Source organism: Polypterus senegalus, chromosome 4 (genome assembly GCF_016835505.1).
Source record: "Polypterus senegalus isolate Bchr_013 chromosome 4, ASM1683550v1, whole genome shotgun sequence".
In the NCBI taxonomy this organism is placed as follows: domain Eukaryota; kingdom Metazoa; phylum Chordata; class Cladistia; order Polypteriformes; family Polypteridae; genus Polypterus; species Polypterus senegalus.
In genome coordinates this window covers 93,708,386-93,732,062 of record NC_053157.1, presented here as the reverse complement: position 1 = coordinate 93,732,062, position 23,677 = coordinate 93,708,386, and the positions used below count along the sequence as shown (strand labels likewise).

Genomic DNA, 23,677 nt, shown 5'->3' with positions numbered 1-23,677 from the left:
AAGAATAAAGTCAACATGTCGAATTTTAATCTCGACATAAACGTCAAGATTAAAGTGGAAATGTCGAGAATAAATTCAACATCTCATCACACTATTACACAGTACCCAGGCACATTACACAGTATTGAAAAAAAATAAAACAGGTACAACTTGGCTTGCAGTATTATCCAGTAGTATAGAAACAGTATTCACACATTTGAACATAATGGTCCACATCCAACCTTTTAAAACCAAAGCATCTCCAGACAACAAACCTGGCTCCCTTTTTCGGCATAAGTTCTTCTGTGTCATCATGTTCAACTTTATTGTCTGCTACAGCTTCAGTTTTGGAATGTTCTCTGTCCATTTTCACCATTCAATACCTCCATTAATGCATGCACTCTATTGCATGTGTGTTTAGTTGTGCAGCACTGAAAAAGAACCCAAACAGTTTCCCGGTGTTCCACGTTCTGAACGTTGTTTAGGCTATTTAAATTGGTGTTGCGGTATAAGAAAAATCCATATCATAACAAAAATAAAAAACGTTTTTTGGTATGAACCGTTATACCGCCCAGCACTAGTTGTGGTTTATTTTTTTATGTTTTATTAAGGCATTGGAAGCCCTGCATGTTTTGTTTTTTTTTTTTTACTTCAACTTCTCACCCAAAGAGGTTTTTTTCCTCTTCTCTCCAGTCATTTGACCATAGCATCAGACTTATTACAGATCTAAAATCAAATCTATACTGTATATAAGGCCTCTACTTTTTCTATTACTTGTGTGTTTGTGTTCCGCAAGTACATACTAATTATTTTTTAGCTACTATTTTGTGTATGTCATTTATTTATTCTTATTTTTGTCATTTTCTAATTTGTTTTGTTTTTTCATGCAACATTTTCTTTGTCAACTGTAAAGCACATTGAGCTAAATTCTTTGTATGAAAATGTGCTACAGAAATAAATGGCTGTGTTAATTTTCTAGTAGTAAACTGCCATGCATCAGCCTCATTGTAAGAAAAGAGTTAGTATTATATAGTACATATATTTGACTGTGCAAAATTGATTAATTGAATTCCTTTGGATTGTTTCTTTTATTTAACATTTTTTTCTGGTAAAGGGAAAGCTGTGGCAAAGTCTGATATTGATATTACATTTTGTTTTTATTGTTATATAAAAATGTATCCTCTTAAATGTAAAGTCAGCATAATTAATCACTCTTACATGCTCAAGAATAAATAACACCTTTAGTGCAATTTTCTTATACATTAAATAACCTAAATATACAGATCCTTAAACAGGTTTACTGTACCTTGTTTTTTCTTTCCTTTAAAGTGGACTGTTTGGACCCATCCTGTTCAAACCATGGTGTGTGTATTCGTGGAGAGTGCCATTGTAATCCAAAATGGGGCGGCCCAAATTGTGAAGTGCTGAAAACAATGTGTCCTGATCAGTGCTCTGGACATGGGACCTATCAAGCTGAAAGTGGTACCTGTACCTGCGATCTAAACTGGAGTGGTCCAGATTGCTCAATTGGTAAGAAATTATTACATTTTTTTTCCAGCCACTGCATTTGAATACTATTCCTTTTTTTACTGTTCTCTGTATTTATTTCATTCATTCATTTTTCCAGATATGATTATTTTAATGGACAGTCACGGTCAACCCCAGCATCACCGAGTACAACCTCAGTATTAAGAACATATTTGAAATTTGTTTTCTTTTCTTCCTAGAGTTATTTGTTACTTTTTTATTAGGAGTTGTTGTCTGCCATGAAACTGAACAAATACCCAATATTTTTTTTAAAGCAGGAAGTTCATATACACTGGAGAAGTTAATTTTTGTCACTGTGAGGATTCACAGCATGGAATGCCCTAAAGCGAAAAGTATGGTAAATAAAAAGTGGTCAAAGAAAAAGTCCTTTGATAAAGGAGATCTGCATTTGTGTATTTTGTCCTTCAGAATTGGCTTTGTCCTTTTTTTTCAAGATCATAATTCATTCCTTTAAGAAAGCTCTTCAAAGAAAGCCATAAAAATTCACAATGACATCAACACAATAACCGCTGAAGAACTGTGAAAATGCTGAAATAAAGTAGCATGCTTTTGTAAATACAGTGTCGCAGACATGTAGTACAGTTGGCTCAAGTAGATAGCTTTTAGTTGCTGGGATATTTTAGAGAAATGGGTTACCCTGCACAAGTTTCACATTATTTTTCTATAAATTTATTGCATAATAATTTCAGATGTCAAGTTCCCGCATAACAGTATACCTATCTAAAAGCATGCCGTATGACCAGTGGAAACCCAGAATTGTTCCATTCATCAAAAACAATACAGAAATATTTAGAAAGTATCATATGTTTATGCAGTCTGCTAGGATGTTGGACATCTCTGGGCCCACCCAGTCTCACTGAGATTGCACAGGTAGTGCTATGGGCAATGAAGGCTGCAGGGATCTATGGTATCCAGGGTGAACTTCTCCAGGCTGGTGGTAAGGCTGTCCTCCTGACATTGCAAGCAATCTTTGCTTCCATTTGGGAGATGGGCATCATTCCAACTGACTGGCAAATGGAACTTGTCATCCCTATCAGGAAAGGGCAGAGTGATCGCCTGGATTGTGGTAACTACAGGGGATAACACTCATCTTGGTGCCAGGTAAGGTCCTCACTAGGGTCATCCTAAATAGGATTCGTGATCACTTTCTCGCCTACAAGCAACCGGAGCAGTCTTGTTTTATGCCTAAGAAGTCTACTATTGACCACATCCTAGCACTGAGGGTTCTTATCGAATACAAACACAAATATTGTCAACGTCATTGCAGTCTTTTCCATTTTCGTAAAGTGTTCGACTCAGGTGATCAAGTTGCCCTTTGGGGCATCGTGAGACTTTGCAGGATCCTCCCCAAATTTGCTGGATATCATGGCCTGTCTTTACAGCTGGTACTGTAAGTGCTGTGCAGAGTGGAGGCAAAATCTCTGAATATTTTCATTACCTACATTGTGAGCGAGTGTCAGTTACTGCACTGTGGCCATGTGGCGCAATTCCCCAATTGTTATCCAGAGCGGCCTGACAAGGCTAAGAGAACACCAACATAACACCTGGCTACTGCAGATAGACGGTCATTCCAGAGGGTAGGACTGGGCCGTGTGTCTACCTTAGGAGGTTGCCAACCGGGATCCCGAGCTGTTTCATTGTGTGGTGGGTGCAGCAACATGCTGTACCAGTGCATGCTCCACAACCTGAACCAGAACCAGCTGGACAAGAGTAACAGTGAAGAACTTCTACAAGTAGGTGAACTTTTTCTGGGTCAGGGCACACTCCCATGCAAATTATCATTCACTCACACCTGACTAAGTTAGTCACCAGTTAACCTAACATGAAACTGAAGAGAAAAACATAGATACAAGGAGAATTAGCCAATTCCACACAGGCAGAGCTCTAGTCAGAATTTTAAACCATATTGTGCCATATTCACAATATCCCTCAGCCTAAAGTTTTATTACAAAATAAATAAAAAACTAAATAACTGTATGTATTTTAAATCCATTCCACTTACCAAAAAAACTGAATTTTAGATGTCACAGCAAGTAAGCTGCACTTAGAAATTTTTTCTTTACTCTGGTTTTTCAAAAAATTGCTTTATATTACACTCTGTGGTACCTTCGCATTGCTAACAAACTGCATTTAAACATATGGCACTTTGTGTTTACTGTGGATAACTAGACTTTTGAGCACTCTTAAGAAAAGCAAAGGAGGCATATTTTGGTATATACCTCATAAAGCTGACAAACAGTTTTATTAAAGGAAAAAAAGAATTGTGCAAGTCTTTTCTATTGTGGAATCCAGCAACATGAATTTGTGCATTAATTAGCTGTTCAATTCCACTTCAATTAAATTTACTTTAATTAATAAGTTCTTTGTGACGATTGACATGCCATGCTAGGAGGTGGTGTGCTAAAAGCAGATAAACACCTTTACCCTAATGAAAAATTGATTAAATTGATTCACAAGTTAAAAAGGAATGTAGAATGAAACTGCTTCTTCCCAAAGAGCAGTTAATATTCCAGAGTGCTGAGGTTAACCAGGGTCTCCTAATTGGGAAGGATTTAAAAAAAGTAGTAGTCCTGTAAAAATTCTGACTGAATTCCTCCAGCCAGCTGAAGTTTGTCTTTGGAAATTATGTCAGACAGCTATTGATACAATGTGTACTAATCTGTTGCTTATGGATTTTCTTTAAGGACTGCACTTTGACAGTAATGAAAATATACATAACCTTGTTTTTTTTGTTATTTCCCATTGCAAAAGTTTTCCTTTATCATTGAAGCTTTTTTACTTTTAAATGAAGTTTTGATATTTTCCAACTCTGATAGATTTAAAGTGACTTAGTTGGTTGTTCCTATTAGTCAAGTTGTAAAATAAATACAAATCAAAATCATAATAGTATAGCTACAAATAAATGATTTATTGTAATTTTCACCTATACCATACTATATACAGGTGAAATTCCATTAAAACGAAGTGCCTGGGAACTAAAAAAATTTTGTTGTAATGAAAGTTTTGTCTATATTGTCGCTATAGTGCTTGATTTAACTTGCGTCCAAGCGTTTGCCATCAATTCAGTAGCTTCTTTCACATTAGTTTTCAACTCCTCCTGCCTACAAGTTATGCTGACAAGAATTTTTCTCAGCATTTCCTTGCAATAATACACTTTCAGGGTGCGAATGATGCCCAAATTCCAATGGCTGAAGCACTGCCATGCAATTGGGCAGGAGGAATTCAACTCAAACATTATATAAATGTGGAAGCATGCTGTGGGCAGCACAATTATCAATCAGAAGCAGAATCTTCCTTTTCTTCTTCTTCATATTATGAGGTTTCTGTGGAAGATTGTTTGTCCTTTGCCAGGTCAAGGCAACCGCAGGCTCAAAGCGCTACAACAGAGCGCCACTGAAGAAAATCCAAAAACATTACGATCCCGTTATAAGTCCCTGTCGTCGAACGGTGATGCAAGAAATATTATAAATGTAGGGAATAGTATTACTTGGACACAATCCTGCCTGACTGCTGTATCTGTGTACAGGAGTTTGGTAGTGCTGGTCCTGCTTCAAGTGGAATAAAGCTGGTTTTGATAAAGTACTGAGACTCAGCCTCGTGTTTTTGAATGCAAGACGGTGAATAACGTGTCACAGTATCCTTGTCAAGTTGTCACAGCCAGCTTCACAAAATGTCTTGAGTCATCCAAGCTCGCTGGTTCACTTTATACTCACAGGGAAGGAATGTAACATACTTAACACGAATTACCAGAACCAACAAAAACAAATTCATAAATCTGGCCCAACTTAAATCCCTTCGCACCTCTCCATCAGTGTCTTTTGTCATCTAAATGTGTCGATAAGCCCAAGCAGCAAGCAGCCTGCTATACCATCCACCCCTACCACTTCAGAACGGGCAAGAAGTTCTCCCAGTTCCTGCCTTGATTGATTACCTAGGAGTGAGCTACCCAGAATTGTAAGGGGACATAATTTGATGTGTGTTTTGTGTCTACAACAATCTATATAAACACTCTTTAAAACAGAAACGTTTTTTATGTTTTAGTAATAAATGACAAAATGTAGACATGAACTGTATAATGTGTGAAAGCTGATGGCCAAATATCAAATAAACACTTTCACAAAAGGTGCAAGTACAATATGACAGTTTCCGTGGTGCTGTGGTTAGAACTGACGACTTATAATCCGGAGGTCGAAACCAGCTCACCAGCAAATTTACTGTTTTGAGTAGTGAGCTGCTCTTATCTATACTAATAAAAGGCAAAGCCCTCACTGACTGACTGACTCATCACTAATTCTCTAACTTTCCGTGTAGGTAGAAGGCTGAAATTGGGCAGGATCATTCCTTACAGCTTACTTACAAAAGTTAGGCAGGTTTCATTTCGAAATTCTATGCATGACGGTCATAACTGGAACCTACTTACGTACATATATACGGCCATAGCCTGCAGCTCGTTCGCCGTGTGAGGCGGGGTTACGTCCCTCATCGTCACGCCTCCCACGTAATTGAGTGCCTGCCCATATAAGGCCGTCCGTCAGCAGCAATCCAATAGACACACTGCCCCTAAATATTCGCGGGTGAAGGATTGTGTTTATGCAAACGAAGATGAGATTGTCAGGGATAGACTAGTGTTTGGCACAAACTCAGCGAAAGTGCGAGAGAAACTTTTAAGTGCCTTGTCTTAGCTAACATTAAATAAAGTCGTGGACATCGCAAGATAGCACAAGCACAGCGGAGAACCTTCAATGTATGTACTCCGAGCGGCTCACGTAAACTAACTGTGAACGCAGTACACAGAGAACAAGCAAGAGCTCCAAAGGACGCTGAACAAAAAACGCATTAGACAATTGAAAAGGCAGCAAAAGAATATGAAGCGAGTGACACATACAAGCATATTCATAAGTGCAGCTACTGCGGAAACAAAGCATGGTGTAAACCTTAAGTTTAAATTAAGTTCATAGACACGCTGCCGCTGGCATTTGTCATACCTAAAACGAATGCGATTTTCGCAATATACAAGTTTAATGAGAAGACGCAGAGTATAAACGAGACTTTTGATCACTTTGTAACAGAGTTAAAATTGCTGGTGAAAGACTGTACTTATGCAAACTAATAGGAAAGCAAGGTGTACAGCTTAACTTTAAGTTAATAGACACGCTGCCGCTGGCATTTGTCATGCCTAAGATGAATGCGATATTTGCGAGATACAAGTTTAATGAGAGGACGCAGGGTATAAACAAGACTTTTGATCACTTTGTAACAGAGTTAAAATTGCTGGTGAAGGACTATGCTTAAGCAAACGAAGATGAGATGGTCAGGGATAGAATAGTGTTTGGCACAAACTCAGCAAAAGTGCGAGAGAAACTTTTTTACGTTCATAGACACGCTGCCGCTAAATATTCGCAGGCAAATCTACAACTTAATATAGGGAATGCCTGTTGAACATCTTAGATTCATGAGTACCGATTTGAGTAGTGATCACTTCAATGAATGAAACCTGTTATCTTTACAACGGTTGACAACGAAGATGAGATGGTCAGGGATAGACTATACAAACACGGAATGTGGCTTATATATATATTGTGGTCCCCGGCCGGGCGGGCTTGTGCCTCCTCCAGACCGCGAGGGGGCGTCCGTCCTGGTTATGTTGGGGGCCTTGGGTGAAGGGCTTGGAAGCCCAGCCCTGTAGGAACCCGTGGCCACCGCCAGGCGGCGCCCCGGTGCCTGGATATCCCTGGAGCCCATTACTTCCGCCACACCAGGAAGTGCTGGGGGGAAGACGACGGGGGACACCCGGACGGCTTCCAGGTGCGCAGCCGGCACTTCCGCCACACTGGGGCGTGTCTGCGGAGGGAGTGCCGGGAAGCAGCTGGAGCCCATCCGGGTTCCTATTTATAGGGGCCGCCTCCCTCCAGTCAGAGGCGGATGTCGGGTGGAAGAGGACGGAGCTAGAGTGAGGACTGGAGGCGGCTAGGAGAGAGAGGCACAGAGACTGTGTGGCCTGTACATTGGGGGAATTGGTGCTGGAGGCCCTGGGGTTGTGAGTGCACGTAATTTACGTCATTTGTACATAATTTATTGTAAATAAACAGTGTCCATCTGTGTGTGTCCGGGCCAGCGTCCACAATATATATATACACACACACATATACTATGGGGTGCCAAACAGGCAAATACTTTGATTTTCTGAATATATAAAGTCAAAAGTTGAATATATAAAGTCATCGCTGGAATATATAAAGTCAAAACCTGAATATATAAAGTTAGCGTCGGAATTTATAAAGACATTCCTGATTATATAAAGTCAACATCGGAGTATATAAACTCATTCCTGAATATATAAAGTCAATTTCAAAATATATTGATTGAAGCGACTCTGAACTGAACTAAGTTAACAAAAACGTATTCAGAAAAATAAATTTAAAAAACACTGTTCGGTTAATGTTTTGAAAATGATGCATGTGCCCTGCCCAGGATTGGTTCCTGCCTTGCGCCCAGTGTTGGCTGGGATTGGCTCCAGCAGACCCCCATGACCCTGTGGTTGGATTCAACGGGTTGGGAAATGGATGGATATTCCAGCGCTGACTTTGTATATTCCAAAGCTGACTTTATATATTCAAGTTTTGACTTTATATATTCCAGCGCTTACTTTATATATTCCGACGCTGACTTTATATATTCAAGTTTTGACTTTATATATTCAGAAACAAGTTTTAACTTTATATATACCGACACTGACTTTATACTGTATATTCAAGTTTTGACTTTATTTATTCTGACAGTGACTTTATATAATCAAGTTTTGACTTTATATATTCGGGAATCTATACTAATAAAAGGCAAAGCCCTCACTCACTCACTCACTCACTGACTCATCACTAATTCTCCAACTTCCCGTGTAGGTAGAAGGCTGAAATTTGGCAGGCTCATTCCTTACAGCTTACTTACAAAAGTTGGACAGGTTTCATTTCGAAATTCTACGCCTAATGGTCATAACTGGAAGGTATTTTTCTCCATTAACTGTAATAGAGTTGAGCTGGAAAGACGTGGGGAAGAGTTTCGTGACATCATCACGCCTCCCACGTATCACGTGAACTGACTGTCAACGCAGTGCGTAGAAAACCAGGAAGACCTCCAAAAGCGCTTTAAGAAAACATGCATTATATAATTGAGAAGGCAGCGAAACAATAAGAAGCGAGCAAGTGACATATACTACCATATTCATTAGTGTTGCTACCTCGAAAGAAAGCAAGGTGTAAACCTAAACTTTAAATTAAGTTCATAGACAGGCTACCGCTGGCGCTTTCACATGCCCACAGGTAATGCGGGATACAAGTTTAATGAGAGGACGAGGATATAAACGAGATTTTTGATCACTTTGTAACTAAGTTAAAATTGTAGGTGAAGGGGTGTGCTTATGCAAATTCCGAGACTGTGTTTGTGGGGATTGACAGTTAAGGCGGGTGGGGAGTCACGCCATCATCTCCCTCCCATTCATCTCATTTCACTCTGAGCTGAGCTCCAGCTGCTAACACCGCCTTCGAAGCAACTTCGCAGAATGCCACCAAATACTCACAGAAAAATCCACAAGTTAATACACACGCTGTCTCTAGAGTTTCTCCACACTGAATCCTCCAGGCACTACTTACAAAAGGTCACATTGACAATCGTGTTACGTTATTTTTAAAATCTTTCCTTTTCTTAGCACAAGCACAGCTGAGAAGCTTTGATGCATGTGCTCCATAACGCATTAAAAAATAATGCATTTAATCACACTTTGCATTACAAGCAAAGGGGAGCTTTGTCAATGCATGATTTCCTGGTACACCGATTACATTGATCAGCATCCCGATTCATTTTACCCTCGCACCACCTTAGTTTGAGAAGAAGTATGAAAAATATGAGGTTAACACAGAAAACAGATCACCAATTCAAGCTTTATGAATAATCGATTCGCCATCAATAACTGTTTTGGTAAAGCCATCCTCCTTCCATTTTATAATTTTTCCGCCACTAGCCATGATTAAATGAACGGTAAAAAGTAAGAGCAAAGCGAGGGTGACTTATTTAGGCAGGCATATATATGACAGCAACACTCATGACAATGTCAATCATGTTACGTTATTATTAAAATGTTTCCTTTTCTTTTCATTACTTTAACACACTACTTCTCGCCATGTAGGCTGGTATTTTGCTATATATATATATATGAATGACCTCCAAAGAGCTGAGACTTTTGATATCATGAACGTGTCTGCAAAAACTGGGGTCTCCTGCCCTGCAAAAGTCGAGCAGCCAGCGCGCGTGCATAGCTGTGCCGGCCTTTGAGACGCTGATTGCGCTTCTGCCTTAAGTCAAAGTGAGCACTTTTAATTTTTTCATCCTCCCCGCGCTTATAGCCCAGACAAGTGCAAACACGGGACCCCTTTTCTACACCACGGCAAAATAATATTAAGGCAATTCACACTTTCTTTTGCACATATACGATTATGAGGTCCTCAGCTCGGATTATGAAGACACGCACAGAGTGGAGGACTGACAGTGCCATCACAGCCGATTAATGGCGGGACGCCTCACCAGTCTACACAAGACCCACCACGACTGTCCCAAAAGGCGATCATAACGTCAGCTAACACATCTCTCTATACTATATAAAATAAAAAGGCAACTTTTCTTTCTTTACACCTTTTTCCTTTTATCCCAAACCAAAGCCTTTCTCTCTTAACACTGCAGAGGACACAAAACTAATTTTCTTTAAATGCCGGTAAGGCACATTACCAGAGGCACAAATTTGAACATTCACATAGAAAATGTAATTTCAATGTACCTGTACTTCTTAAAACGTTAATGTTTTACTGTTTAATAACTTATAGACTATAATTTATTATTTTTTCCCTCGCACTCAGTGACCAAACCTATACACGCACATATAGACACATACAATCATACACCCAAGTATATGTATGTGTATATATATATACACACACACACACACACACACACACACATACATACATACACACATATATATAATTTGTGTGTGTGTATGTATGTGTGTGTGTATATATGATGTAGATAGGTATGTATGTATATGTATATATATGTATATGTAGATACGTATATAGATATGTAGATATGAAGATATCCATCCATCCATCCATTCTCTTCCGCTTATCCGAGGTCGGGTCGCGGGGGCAGCAGCTTAAGCAGAGAGGCCCAGACTTCCTCTCCCCGCCACTTCTTCCAGCTCTTCCGGAGAATCCCAAAGGCTTCCCAGGCCAGCCGGGAGACATAGTCCCTCCAGCGTGTCCTGGGTCTTCCCCGGGCCTCCTCCCGTTGGACGTGCCGGAACACCTCACCAGGGAGGCGTCCAGGAGGCATCCTGATCAGATGCCCGAGCCACCTCATCTGACTCCTCTCGATGCGGAGGAGCAGCGGCTCTACTCTGAGCCCCTCCCGGATGACTGAGCTTCTCACCCTATCTTTAAGGGAAAGCCCAGACACCCTGCGGAGGAAACTCATTTCAGCCGCTTGTATTCGCGATCTCGTTCTTTCGGTCACTACCCATAGCTCATGACCATATTTGAGGGTAGGAAGGTATATCGACTGGTAAATTGAGACCTTTGCCTTACGGCTCAGCTCCTTTTTCACCACGACAGACCGATGCAGAGCCTGCATCACTGTGGATGCCGCACCGATCTCACGCTCCATTCTTCCCTCACTCGTGAACAAGACCCGAGATACTTGAACTCCTCCACTTGGGGCAGGATCTCTCCCCAACCCTGAGAGGGCACTCCACCCTTTTCCGCTGAGGACCATGCTCTCGGATTTGGGGTGCCTGATTCTCATCCCAGCCGCTTCACACTCAGCTGCGAACCGATCCAGAGAGAGCTGAAGATCACGGCCTGATGAAGCAAACAGGACAACATCATCTGCAAAAGCAGTGACCCAATCCTGAGTCCACCAAACCGGACCCCTTCAACACCCTGGCTGCGCCTAGAAATTCTGTCCATAAAAGTTATGAACAGAATCGGTGACAAAGGGCAGCCCTGGCGGAGTCCAACTCTCACTGGAAACGGGCTCGACTTACTGCGGCAATGCGGACCAAGCTCTGACACGGTTGTACAGAGACCGAACAGCTCTTATCAGGGGTCCGGTACCCCATACTCCCGAGCACCCCCACAGGATTCCCGAGGGACACGGTCGAATGCCTTTTCCAAGTCCACAAAACACATGTAGACCGGTCGGGCAAACTCCCATGCACCCTCCAGGACTCTGCTAAGGGTGAAGAGCTGGTCCACTGTTCCGCGACCAGGACTAAAACCACACTGTTCCTCCTGAATCCGAGGTTCACTATCCGACGGACCCTCCTCTCCAGAACCCCGAATAGACTTTTCCAGGGAGGCTGAGGAGTGTGATCCCTCTATAGTTGGAACACACCCTCCGTCCCCTTTTAAAGAGGGGACCACCACCCCGGTCTGCCAATCCAGAGGCACTGTCCCGATGTCCATGCGATGTTGCAGAGACGTGTCAACCAAGACAGTCCTACAACATCCAGAGCCTTAAGGAACTCGGTATCTCATCCACCCCGGGCCCTGCCACCAAGGAGTTTTTTGACCACCTCGGTGACTTCAGTCCCAGAGATGGGAGAGCCCACCTCAGAGTCCCCAGGCTCTGCTTCCTCATTGGAAGGCATGTTAGTGGGATTGAGGAGGTCTTGAAGTACTCCTCCCACCACCCACAACGCCCGAGTGAGGTCAGCAGCGCACCATCCCCACCATATACGGTGTTGACACTGCACTGCTTCCCCTCCTGAGACGCCGGACGGTGGACCAGAATCTCCTCGAAGCCGTCCAAAGTCGCTCTCCATGGCCTCTCAAACTCCTCCCATGCCCGAAGTTTTGCCTCAGCAACAACCGAAGCCGCTTCGCTTGGCCTGCGGTACCTATCAGCTGCCTCCAGAGACCCACAGGACAAAAAGTCCTATAGGACTCCTTCTTCAGCTTGACGGCATCCCTCACCGGTGTCCACCAACGGGTTCGGGATTGCCGCCACGACAGGCACCACCACCTTGCGGCCACAGCTCCGGTCAGCCGCCTCAACAATAGAGGCACGGAACATGGCCCATTCGACTCAATGTCCCCACCTCCCTCGGGGCGGGTTGAAGTTCTGCCGGAGGTGGGAGTTGAAGCTACTTCTGACAGGGGACTCTGCCAGCCGCTCCCAGCAGACCCTCACAACACGCTTGGGCCTACCAGGTCTGACCGCATCTTCCCCACCATCGAAGCCAACTCACCACCAGGTGGTGATCAGTTGACAGCTCCGCCCCTCTCTTCACCCGAGTGTCCAAGACATATGGCGCAAGTCCGGCGACACGACCACAAAGTCGATCATCGACCTGAGGCCTAGGGTGTCCTGGTGCCAAGTGCACATATGAACACCCTTATGCTTGAACATGGTGTTCGTTATGGACAATCCGTGGCGAGCACAGAAGTCCAATAACAAAACACCGCCGGGTTCAGATCGGGGCCATTCCTCCCAATCACGCCCTTCCAGGTCTCACTGTCATTGCCCACGGAGCATTGAAGTCTCCCAGCAAAACGAGGGAATCCCCAGAAGGTATGCCCTCTAGCAACCCTCCAGAGACTCCAAAAGGGTGGATACTCCAAACTGCTGTTCGGCGATACGCACAAACAACAGTCAGGACCCTTCCCCACCCGGCGGAGGGAGGCCACCCTCTCGCCCACGGGTAAACCCCAATGCACAGGCTCCAGTGGGGGCAATAAGTATGCCCACACCTGCTCGGCGCCTCACCGGGCAACTCCAGAGTGGTAGAGAGTCCAGCCCCTCTCAAGGAGATTGGTTCCAGAGTCCAAGCTGTGCGTCGAGGTGAGTCCACTATATCTAGCCGAACCTCTCACCTCGCGCACTAGCTCAGGCTCCTTCCCTTCAGAGAGGTGACATTCCACGCCCCAAGAGCCAGTTTCTGTAGCCGAGGATCAGACCGCCAAGGTCCCCGCCGCCACCACCCAACTCACACTGCACCCAACCTCCTTGGCCCCTCCCATAGGTGGTGAGCCCATGGGGAGGAGGACCCACGTTACCTCTTCGGCTGTGCCCGCCGAGCCCCATGGGTGCAGGCCCGCCACCAGGCGCCGCCATCGAGCCCCACCTCCAGGCCTGGCTCCAGAGGGGGCCCGTGACCCGTCCCGGCAAGGGAAAACGTCGTCCAAGTTTTATTTTCATTGGAGGTTTATTGAACCGCTTTTGTCTCATCCCTCACCTAGGACCAGTTTGCCTTGGTGGTTCTACCAGGCATAAAGCCCCGGACAACATAGCTCCTAGGATCATTGGGACACGCAAACCCCTCCACCACGATAAGGTGACGGTTCAAGGAGGAGTATGAAGATATGTATATATATATATATATATATATATATATGTGTGTGTGTGTGTGTGTGTGTGTGTGTGTGTGTGTGTGTGTGTGTATATATGACAGCAGCAATCCAAGCTGTGAGAAAACAGTAAAAAGGAGGCGTGTCAGACATCGTGGTACATTTTCTTATGCAGCTAACAAAAACAACTTCGTGACGCTGCCGCCAAATACACAAAACAATTACATTGACAATCATGTTACATTATTTTTAAAATGTTTCCTTTTCTTTTTCATGACTTCTTTAACACATGACATCGCATGCTGCGGGTATTTTGCTATATATATATATTATATATATGACAGCGACACTCATAACAGTGACAAAACAATTACATTGACAATCATGTTACTTTATTTTCAAAATGTTTCCTTTTCTTTCTTTTCCTTCTTTAACACACTATTTCTCCGCTGCCAAGCTGGTATATATATATATATATATATATATATATATATATATATATATATATAGATAGATAGATAGATAGATATGAGAACAACACTCATATCAATAACAAAACAATTACATTAACAACCATGTTACGTTATTTTTAGAATTCTTCCTTTTCTTTTCAGATCTTCTTTAACACACTACTTCTCCGCTGCGAAGCGCGGGTATTCTGCTAGTGACTTTATATATACAAGTTTTGACTTTATATAGTTAAATTTAGTCATCATTACATAAATGTTTCTTCACCATAGAAATTTAAAGACTAAATTCAACTTCCATTCCTACCAAAGATATTTCTGACGACTAAATAGAACCTACTTATATCCAAATTCGAGCTATTGAGCTGTCGCCTGCCTGCCTGAATAAGTCACCCTCACTGCGCTGTTACTTTTTTACCGTTCATTTAATCATGGCTAGTGGCGGAAAAATTATAAAATGGAAGGAGGATTACACTGAGTATGGCTTTACCAAAACAATTATTGATGGCGAATAAAGTATCGATTATTCATAAAGCTTCAATTGGTGATCTGTTTTTCTGTGTTAACTTCACATTTTTTCATACTTGTTCTCAAACCAAGGGGGTGCGAGGGTAAAATGAATCGGGAAGCGCTGATCAATGTAATCGGTGTACCAGGAAATCATGCATTGACAGAAGTTCCCCTTTGCTTGGAATGCAAAGTGTGATTAAATGCATTATTTTTTAACGCGTTATGGAGCACATGCATTGAAGCTTCTCAGCTGTGCTTGTGCTAAGAAAAGAAAACATTTTAAAAATAACGTAACACGATTGTCAATGTAACCTTTTGTAGGTAGTCCCTGGAGGATTCAGAGTGTGTATTAACTTGTGGATTTTTCTGTGAGTATTTTGTGGCAGCCTCACAAAGTCGCTTCCGTAAGACTGCATTAGCTGCGGAGCTCAGCTCAGAGCGAAATGAGGTGAATGGGAGGGGAGATGATGACGTGACTCCCCCACCCGCCTTAACTGTCAATCCCCCACAAACACAGTCTCTTGGAGCAGCACTCATGAATATGGTTGTATATGTCACTCGCTCGCTTTTTATTGTTTCGCTGCCTTCTCAATTATATAATGCATGTTTTCTTCAGCGCTTTTTGGAGCTCTTCCTTGTTTTATGCATACTGCGTTGACAGTAAGTTCATGTGATTACATGGGAGGCGTGATGATGTCACACGAAACTCCGCCCCCATGGCTTTCGATCTCAACTCCATTACATTATATGGAGAACAATAGCTTCCAGTTATGACCATTACGCGTAGAATTTCAAAATGAAACCTGCTCAACTTTTGTAAGGAAAAAAAGAAAGAGACAAATATATGTGACATTTTGAAGAAATCATTTTATGACCTGAATAATATCAATCAGAAAATATTGTCGCACTGTTGCAATATTATTTGAAAACGAACTGAACACATACTGATCAAATGCATGTTGTCCACACTTGTACAAGGAAAAGGTAGAACTGTACTACTTATGCCGGTTCAAGAAAATGGCTTTTATTGCTCATACAGAAAACCTTTGGCTCTGTGTTTCTACGGAAGAGTTTTCCAGAGGTAGAGATTAATCTTGGATACTGTTGACTCACTCATATAGCAAACATCGTTTTTATCTTTGTTGACAATTTCTTCATACATCCCTCACAAAGCACTTTCATTTTCTCTAATTTGCGATCATCAGTGAAATATCTATCCTTGTACCTTGGTTTAATTTAGAAGAAAGAAAAATTAGACTTGCAGTAAACTATGTAGAATAAGTGTTTTTTTTCCAGAATTTGTTACTCTGTATGAATTTTCTTACATTTCATCGTATCGTATTCGCTGCTTATAACTACCATAGATCCCGGAATACAGGCCGACCCGGTATATTAGCCGAACCCCTTCTCTACCTACTAAATTACATGTATTTGCCGATGACCGGTATTTAAGCCGACCCCCTTCTCCAAGCAAAATTTTCTAAATTTCCTTAAAAGTGTCTCTTCGGGTATATTTATAATGTTTATCGGCAAGAATTTGAGACTACCGGCATTTTTGATATATAATATAATGTGCATAATTTACCAAAAAAATAATTTTTCTAATGTACTAACCAAAAAGTTATAAAAAGCGCCTAGCCTACTTCAATTAAACTAGGAGCATGGCGGCACGCATGGTCGCAGCGACTCAGGGCTCTCCTTTTCAGTGCACTTTTTTGTTGTTTTTGTACTTTTTTTTTGTCCTTGTTTGTGCACGATCGGTTCAGCGAACATTCGTTACACCATTCAGAACCTTATAGACATCGATGTCCAGAGCCAGACATCTGTTTCGAGTGTTTTTCATCACACGCACAACATCCCAGACAACATAGCGAGACCAGCGGGCTCTCTGTGGATTGTTGTCGGGTCTAGGAGACGACACAGACGGAGGGGGGGAAAGAAAGCAGAAGCGGGGCCGCAGATCCGGCGTTATGCTAAAGCTAAAAAACAACCATACAAGCCCTATACAGAACTTTTTCTGCACTGAAGGAGCTGCTTTTAATCTCATTGTAGATGCGTATAGTGACAATAAAAGGCATTCTATTCTAGAAACAATTTCATACTGTACTAACCATTTAATTTGACATCTTTGGGCTTCAGGAAGGGAGGAGATATTACCATACAATGTCCATCTTCGTTTCGATTGTGATCGCTTACTTTTACCTTCTCTTCCTTCCTTAGCAATTATGTGTCTTGCTTGCATGGTCTTAATGAATTAGATATATACAGTATATAGGTAAATCACTGCTATGACCGAAATTACATCCACAAACACATGTATCTGGGCTCCGACCGACGCTACTAACGCTCTTGGTTGTTTGTTTACAATCGCGCAAGCGGATACACGTGATTGCATCCGCTTAACGCAAGATGTTGATCGTAAATCAAAACAAAAAATTTCATTTTAAACTTCCCGATAATTTATTATAAATTTTATTAATAAAATCAACAACTTAAACACTTTTTTGAATAAATTCTTTATTTAATTTAAAGTACCGGCATGCAAAGCTACTTCTTCACCTGAAAGATGGCTCTGTGGTTTCGTCATTATTTACTTCCGTATTCATCGGCAAAACCGGCATTGCGCTGGAAATAGTGAATCTGAAACGATACTCGTTGTATACACCAACCCCCAAACTCCAAGCCAAAAATCTAGGACGAAATTCTCGGCTTATATAATGGGATCTACGGTACATGAACTAGGCTTGTAGTTTTCTGCTTAGCAACCAAATAAAAAGTTAAGATTACAAATCTCTAATCAATATCCCTTCAATGTGGTTTGTGGTATGGTGGGCCTGCTGCTCAGAAACAGTGGACATTTTTTTAAAATAAATAATTAATTGGCCGTCTCATTCTCCGTGGGTGTGTGTGCTCATGCAGCTCAGGGGATTTGGTGGAGTAATTGGGGCAAGACGCACCTGCACGTGTGGGTGCGTATCTGTCTCAATTGCTTTATCGGCTTCCTGCAGTGCATGATTGAGACGCTACGCCCACAGAGGCATATAACTATGAGCTGGCATGAGAAAGAACCAAGAGAAAGAAAGAGAATGATCCAGAAATCCTCCACTAATCAATTCCTGAATAGCCATTTTGAAACCTTGCAAAAAACATTTCCTGAAAAATATGTTTTTACAAATTAATTACATTTTGTGTTTATATGTATTGATGTTTCTTTCTATAGATAATTGTAGAATATTGCTGTCAGTTGCAGATGTTTCTTAATAGTAGCTGTGCATGTCGTTTTAATCTACCTTTCTCTTAACCATATATAATATGGATATTTTATTTTGGTTGCTTCATTCAAAGTGTAAAAAATTGGAAAAAAATATGCATATTTGAATCTCTCACTATGGTGAATTTTGTAAATTGTGTCATGTTCACAATGGGTTATCAATGGAGGCAGAGTGATAGAATTCTTGACAAAGAAATATCTTGACTATATGTTCTGTACATAATTTTGCTAAAACAGTACACAGCAGTTGCCATTAGTAAAAAAATAAAACACTATACTGTACAAGCAGTTTACAAAACAAAGATACTTTAAGATCAATCTAATGCTTGAATAATACTTCTTTTCAGATTCCAGTTTAAATAAGGATTAGTTTTTAGTTTATTTTTAAGTGTTTGTAGCAGTCTGCGTTAATGTTTTTACTCAAAGAGCCTACCGAAACATATAGCAAACATACAGCTTGTATCCCCCAGCAGAACCTGTGTTACCACTCTAGCATGTGCATGGCTTTTTCTGCTGCCTGCTTTCTCTGTCTTTCTCCTAGTGAACTTCATTGAAATCTAGCTCTGCCCAGTGCCTTGCTGATGGCCTGCAAGCCCCTAGTAACATCTTGTCACCTTAGCATTCCCTTACATCATTAATATATGGAAGATTATGCCCTATTCATGGGAGAATGCCACCGTGTTGCACCCTGTCAGAAAATTTTACTTCCATTTAAGTTCATTCTCTCAAATTTTTTGCTGATGAGTTGTTCATTCCTTACCCACACCTATGTGAATCATCACAGTCATTACCTCTAAGGATGTCATAGTGCCATTTGTCAGTGAGTGCTTTCTAATTGTATAATACTGCATGTGTCGTCCCCAAATTAAAGTTGTCTTTTCTAGCAACCATCTTACTTTTTTCGATTATTCATGTCTGGCATTCTGCCAGCTGCATGATCCAGGGTAGCAAGGTGTGCAGAACAAATCATAGCAGCCTTTTCTCTGCCTGGCAGAGCTTTTCACAACTTTACAACTGAATGACTATTTTATTAGGCAGTTGTATTCAACTAATGATGTCTTATTATAAGTGCATATAAAGCAAAATACAAAACACAACTTAAAAGTATATTCACCTGTGTTGAAGTTAACATCCATTTTTTTGCTTCCTTTAATATCCTTTGAACCACAAATTCATTTTAAAATATGTGATATTTCTGTACATTTTCATTTTCATTTTTAAGAGAAATAAGCTTGATCTGTTTCTACATAATTCCACACAATTTTAACTAATACACAGGATGAATGTTCTATACTTATAGCATGCATCATTAATCTCTTCCTATAGCTCTTGCTGCCATTATTTTTTGTCATTATTAAATTCAGGTTCCTTGTGTTGTGCAGTGTTATTTTAAACAGTTTTTTATGAGTTGTTTTCTTTTTTGGTTGTTTTGAGCACCCTTTATTTATTTTTGTCCTTGTGCTTGTGTTTTGAAGCAAGGGTACTTTTTATTTTTTAATTTTCTGTAACACTCATTAACTGTTTCCGTCAAATAAAGATCAAAGGTCAATCATCTGTTTCTGTGATTGGATCCCTTAATCAGACAGGTTATAATGGAACTTGTTTTCATATTACACTCAAATAAAGAAAGACAACTCATCTACTTGAATTAACAGGTGCTCCAGGGGTGGGTTCACTTCACTTCATCTGAAAGAAATAAATTATGCTTCCAAATCAACTGGACAGGACTCATATATGATAAGTAGAAATGCAGAAAAAAATAAATAATTCTAATAAACTGGTCATTACTGTTAAATTTCTGATTTGTTTTTGTCTTTGATTTGTTTTAAGTAGTCATATGTCTCCACCTTGATTCATAATACTATTGTTTAGATCTTTTACCTTTTTATTTGCTTATATAATTATTATTTCCTGTGTGCATCATCATCATCTTGATAGTATCGTATATGCATATATACATAGACTTATAGTTAATGTATCTGTTCTGTGCAACAGATGTTTTACAGTTGTTCGATACTATTATGTGGATTAGGAAGTGTATGTATGTGTATATATACATAATGTGTATATTTTTGTATTTATTACACAATTAGCTGTTGCACCCAGCTTCATGTGGAAGAATGGTAAAATGTATGTTACGTGTGTAAAATAAATACAAAGCAAATCTGACACTTAAGACTATCCTCAGCACAGCAGAAAGACATTAATTTTGTAAGTATCTTTTACTAAGTAGTGCTTCTGAGCTTATTAAGCCCTTGAGAAATTTGACTGTGAAATTAAATTTAAAATTTATAGAAATATAAGTAATTTTGCAGCAAAGAACAATTTGTAGAACATCAGTGATAATCACCTGTATAATTCAGTAGTAATGTTGAAATGTTATAGTGTGCAAAATGCAAAACACAGTCGTAACATACAACTCAATCGGCGAAAGCCCACCACACACCCTCCTACTCCTTTTCCAGTGCTCCTGGGGGATTCCCTAAAGGTGCGTGCACCCTTTCACTCCCACAGTTTTAAAAGACTCTTACTCCAGCTTTAATATTGATCGTATCACAAATGATTTACTAGCTCTTTTATTATTTGCCCTAGGGAACACATTTTTAATACGATCAACCATTAAAGACTTGCTGAACGGCAAATGTTAAAATCTTCTTCTTTTCCAACACACTTCAGCTATTATTGTAGTCAACATAAACACCTGTTGTGGTGTTCTATTACACAATCCTTTTTTTTTTTTTTTTTTCTCTAAATAAATATTACATCAATATCATGTTGTGCTCTGGATATACTGAAATTAAAAGTTGCAATGATCCAGTGAAAACTGCAACTTTTAGTGAGGTAGTTTTTACTTTTTTCTATTTATATGTACAAAATGTAACATTTTGTTAGCCTGTATTCTAAGTTAGACTATATTGGAAATGACTGCTCTATAATGCTCTGACAGACAGAATTGGTCGATCACCTTAACTCCAATAATTTATTTGAGATCTACCAATCTGGCTTTAGCCATTATCATGGTGTTGAAACTGCACTCCTAAAAGTGTTCAACGACATCTCTATTATTACTGACTCAGGTGATGCGGCAGTCCTTCTCCTCCTTGACCTGTCCCACTGCCTTTGACACCATTGACCATGCAATATTGCTGATGCGGCTTGAACATCCTGTTGGGCTTAACGGGGCTGCTTTTAACTGGTTCAGGTCATATTTAACTGGTAGACACTTTTCAGTGACTTTTAATTCCTCTTTTTCATCTACTGCTCCTCTTAAATATGGTGTTCCTCAGGGGGTCTCTATATTACCTTCACCCTATTGGAGCGATTTTTAGGAAATTTTACGTTTCTTTTCACTGCTATGCTGATGATACTCAGGTTTATATTCCTGTCTACAACTCTGCAACAAATCAACTGCACAACTGTCTTTCTGAACTAAGATCCTGGATGGCTAATAATTTTCTAATCTAAATCAAAATAAAACGGAGGTGCTTATAGTGGGCCCATCAGCTAAAGGCCAAATTGGTCTTGGACTTCTCGGCTCTTTCTCTGTCTTTTCCAAACCTCAAGTCCGCAATCTTGGTGTAATCTTTGAGTGTAACCTCTCTTTTGAGAAACAAGTAAATTCTGTAGTCAAGAGTTTCTTTTTCCAGCTTCGCCTGTTAGGTAAGATAAAGCCTTTTTTTATCTTCTAGGGATCTTGTGAAAGCTACTCATGCTTTTATTTTTTCCCGCCTCGATTACTGCAACTCGCTGCATTCTGGGATTAACAAATCTCTGATACACAGGTTACAGCTGGTCCAAAATGCTGCCGCTCGCTTTCTGGTTGGGACAAGGAAGTATGACTCTGTTTCTCCTGTTTTAGCTTCTTTAAGCTGGCTGCCTGTCTGTTTTCGAATTGATTTTAAAATCTTGCTGCTAGTTTTTAAATCTTTACATGGGCTTGCTCCTGCCTGTTTATCTAAACTGTGTGTTTTACACCAGCCATCCAGAGTGCTTAGATCTTCTGGTCAGTTGTCTCTGGTTGTCCCTCGTACCAAGTGTAAAACCAAGGGGGACAGGACTTTTGCAGCTGCTGCACCTTGCCTGTGGAACTCTTTACCATGACAAGACAGAGATGACAGTTCTTTCTCACAATTAAAAGAATGCAAATAGATCTTCTTCTCTTCAGGAGCAGAGAATTTCAGAGGGAGAGAGAGAGCTCGCAAAGAAAAGCAAACAATCAAAAAATCAATACTTGTGCTTTTAAGTTTGCCGCGGCATTTTAGAGGAGCGTCAGGATCTTCTAAGCAAACAGCCCTCTGCTCACATCTCCTCCGTCAGGCGAGAGAACGCCAGAGAGAGAGAGCGAGATTAAAGCAACAATCAAAAATCAATACATGTGCTTTTGTGCTTTTAAATATGCCGAGCACCGCAATAAAGCGGCATTTTTTAGAGCAGCGTCAGTATCTTTTAAGCAAACAGCACCTCTGCTCACAGCCCCTCCGTCAGGCAGAGAATGTCAGAGAGGGTGAGAGAGAGGCAGAGACAAGCAAACAATCAAGCTCCGCGCGGGATGCATATCTTATAGCATTGAGGAGTTTTAGTTAATATGTAATACATGCTCTGATTGGGTAGCTTCTAAGCCATCCGCCAATAGCGTCCCTTGTATGAAATCAACAGGGCAAACAAACTGAGGAAGCGTGTAGCATAAATTAAAAGACCCACTGTCTGCAGAAATCCTGAACCAGCGAAAAATCTGTGATATATATTTAGATGTGCTTACATTTAAAATCCGCGATAGAGTGAAACCGCGAAAGTCGAAGCGCGATATAGCGAGGGATTACTGTACTGATGTTTTCCTCTTTGTGCTTATATCACATTATTTCTATTTATTATGTATCTTATTTTATTTTCATGTATTTTATTTCTATTTATGTTTTTATATTAATTGTTTTGTTTTTCTTTTATTCTATTATTGTGAAGCACTTTGGCCACAGCATTACTATGTTGTTTTAAATGTGCTATATAAATAAATTTACATTGACAGAAGTTCTTTATATATATATATATGTATGTGTGTATATATATATATATATATATATATATATATATATATATATATATATATATATGTATATATATGTGTATGTATATAAGAAACACTGTTGACCTGTTGCTGCCATCTTGCAGATATCTTCTATTAATTTAGTATTATTTAAGCTGATAATAGTAATGTTTAATGAGGTTGTTTCAGTTTTCATTTTTTTCATATACAGGTATGTTGAAAATCTGACATTTTATTAGCCTATGTTCTCACTTAGACTACTTTTAGAAATAGGACTGGGTATTTTCACAGATGGAAATTCAATTTTCTATATGTTTTGTGTTTATTTTACATCGTTTAGTTATTTGTGTTTACTGTATAGTATGATGGTATCATACATGGAAATGCCCAAGTAAAACAAGATATATCAATGCCAACTAAATAATGTTGAGAAGAGCTTGAAAAGAAGGTTTGAAAGCAGAAGGAGTTG

At 40.4% G+C, this 23,677-nt stretch overlaps 1 protein-coding gene across 15 annotated transcripts in view; it reads left to right on the top strand.

The window, feature by feature from the left end:
• tenm3 (teneurin transmembrane protein 3) overlaps window positions 1-23,677 on the top strand; it is an 842,281-nt gene that overhangs the window by 710,376 nt on the left and 108,228 nt on the right. For all 15 annotated transcript variants that reach the window (XM_039751049.1, XM_039751058.1, XM_039751057.1 and 12 more), the window contains one exon: window positions 1,309-1,509. In XM_039751049.1, the coding sequence (XP_039606983.1) occupies window positions 1,309-1,509 (201 nt within the window). The remainder of the gene's footprint in view (window positions 1-1,308; window positions 1,510-23,677) is intronic.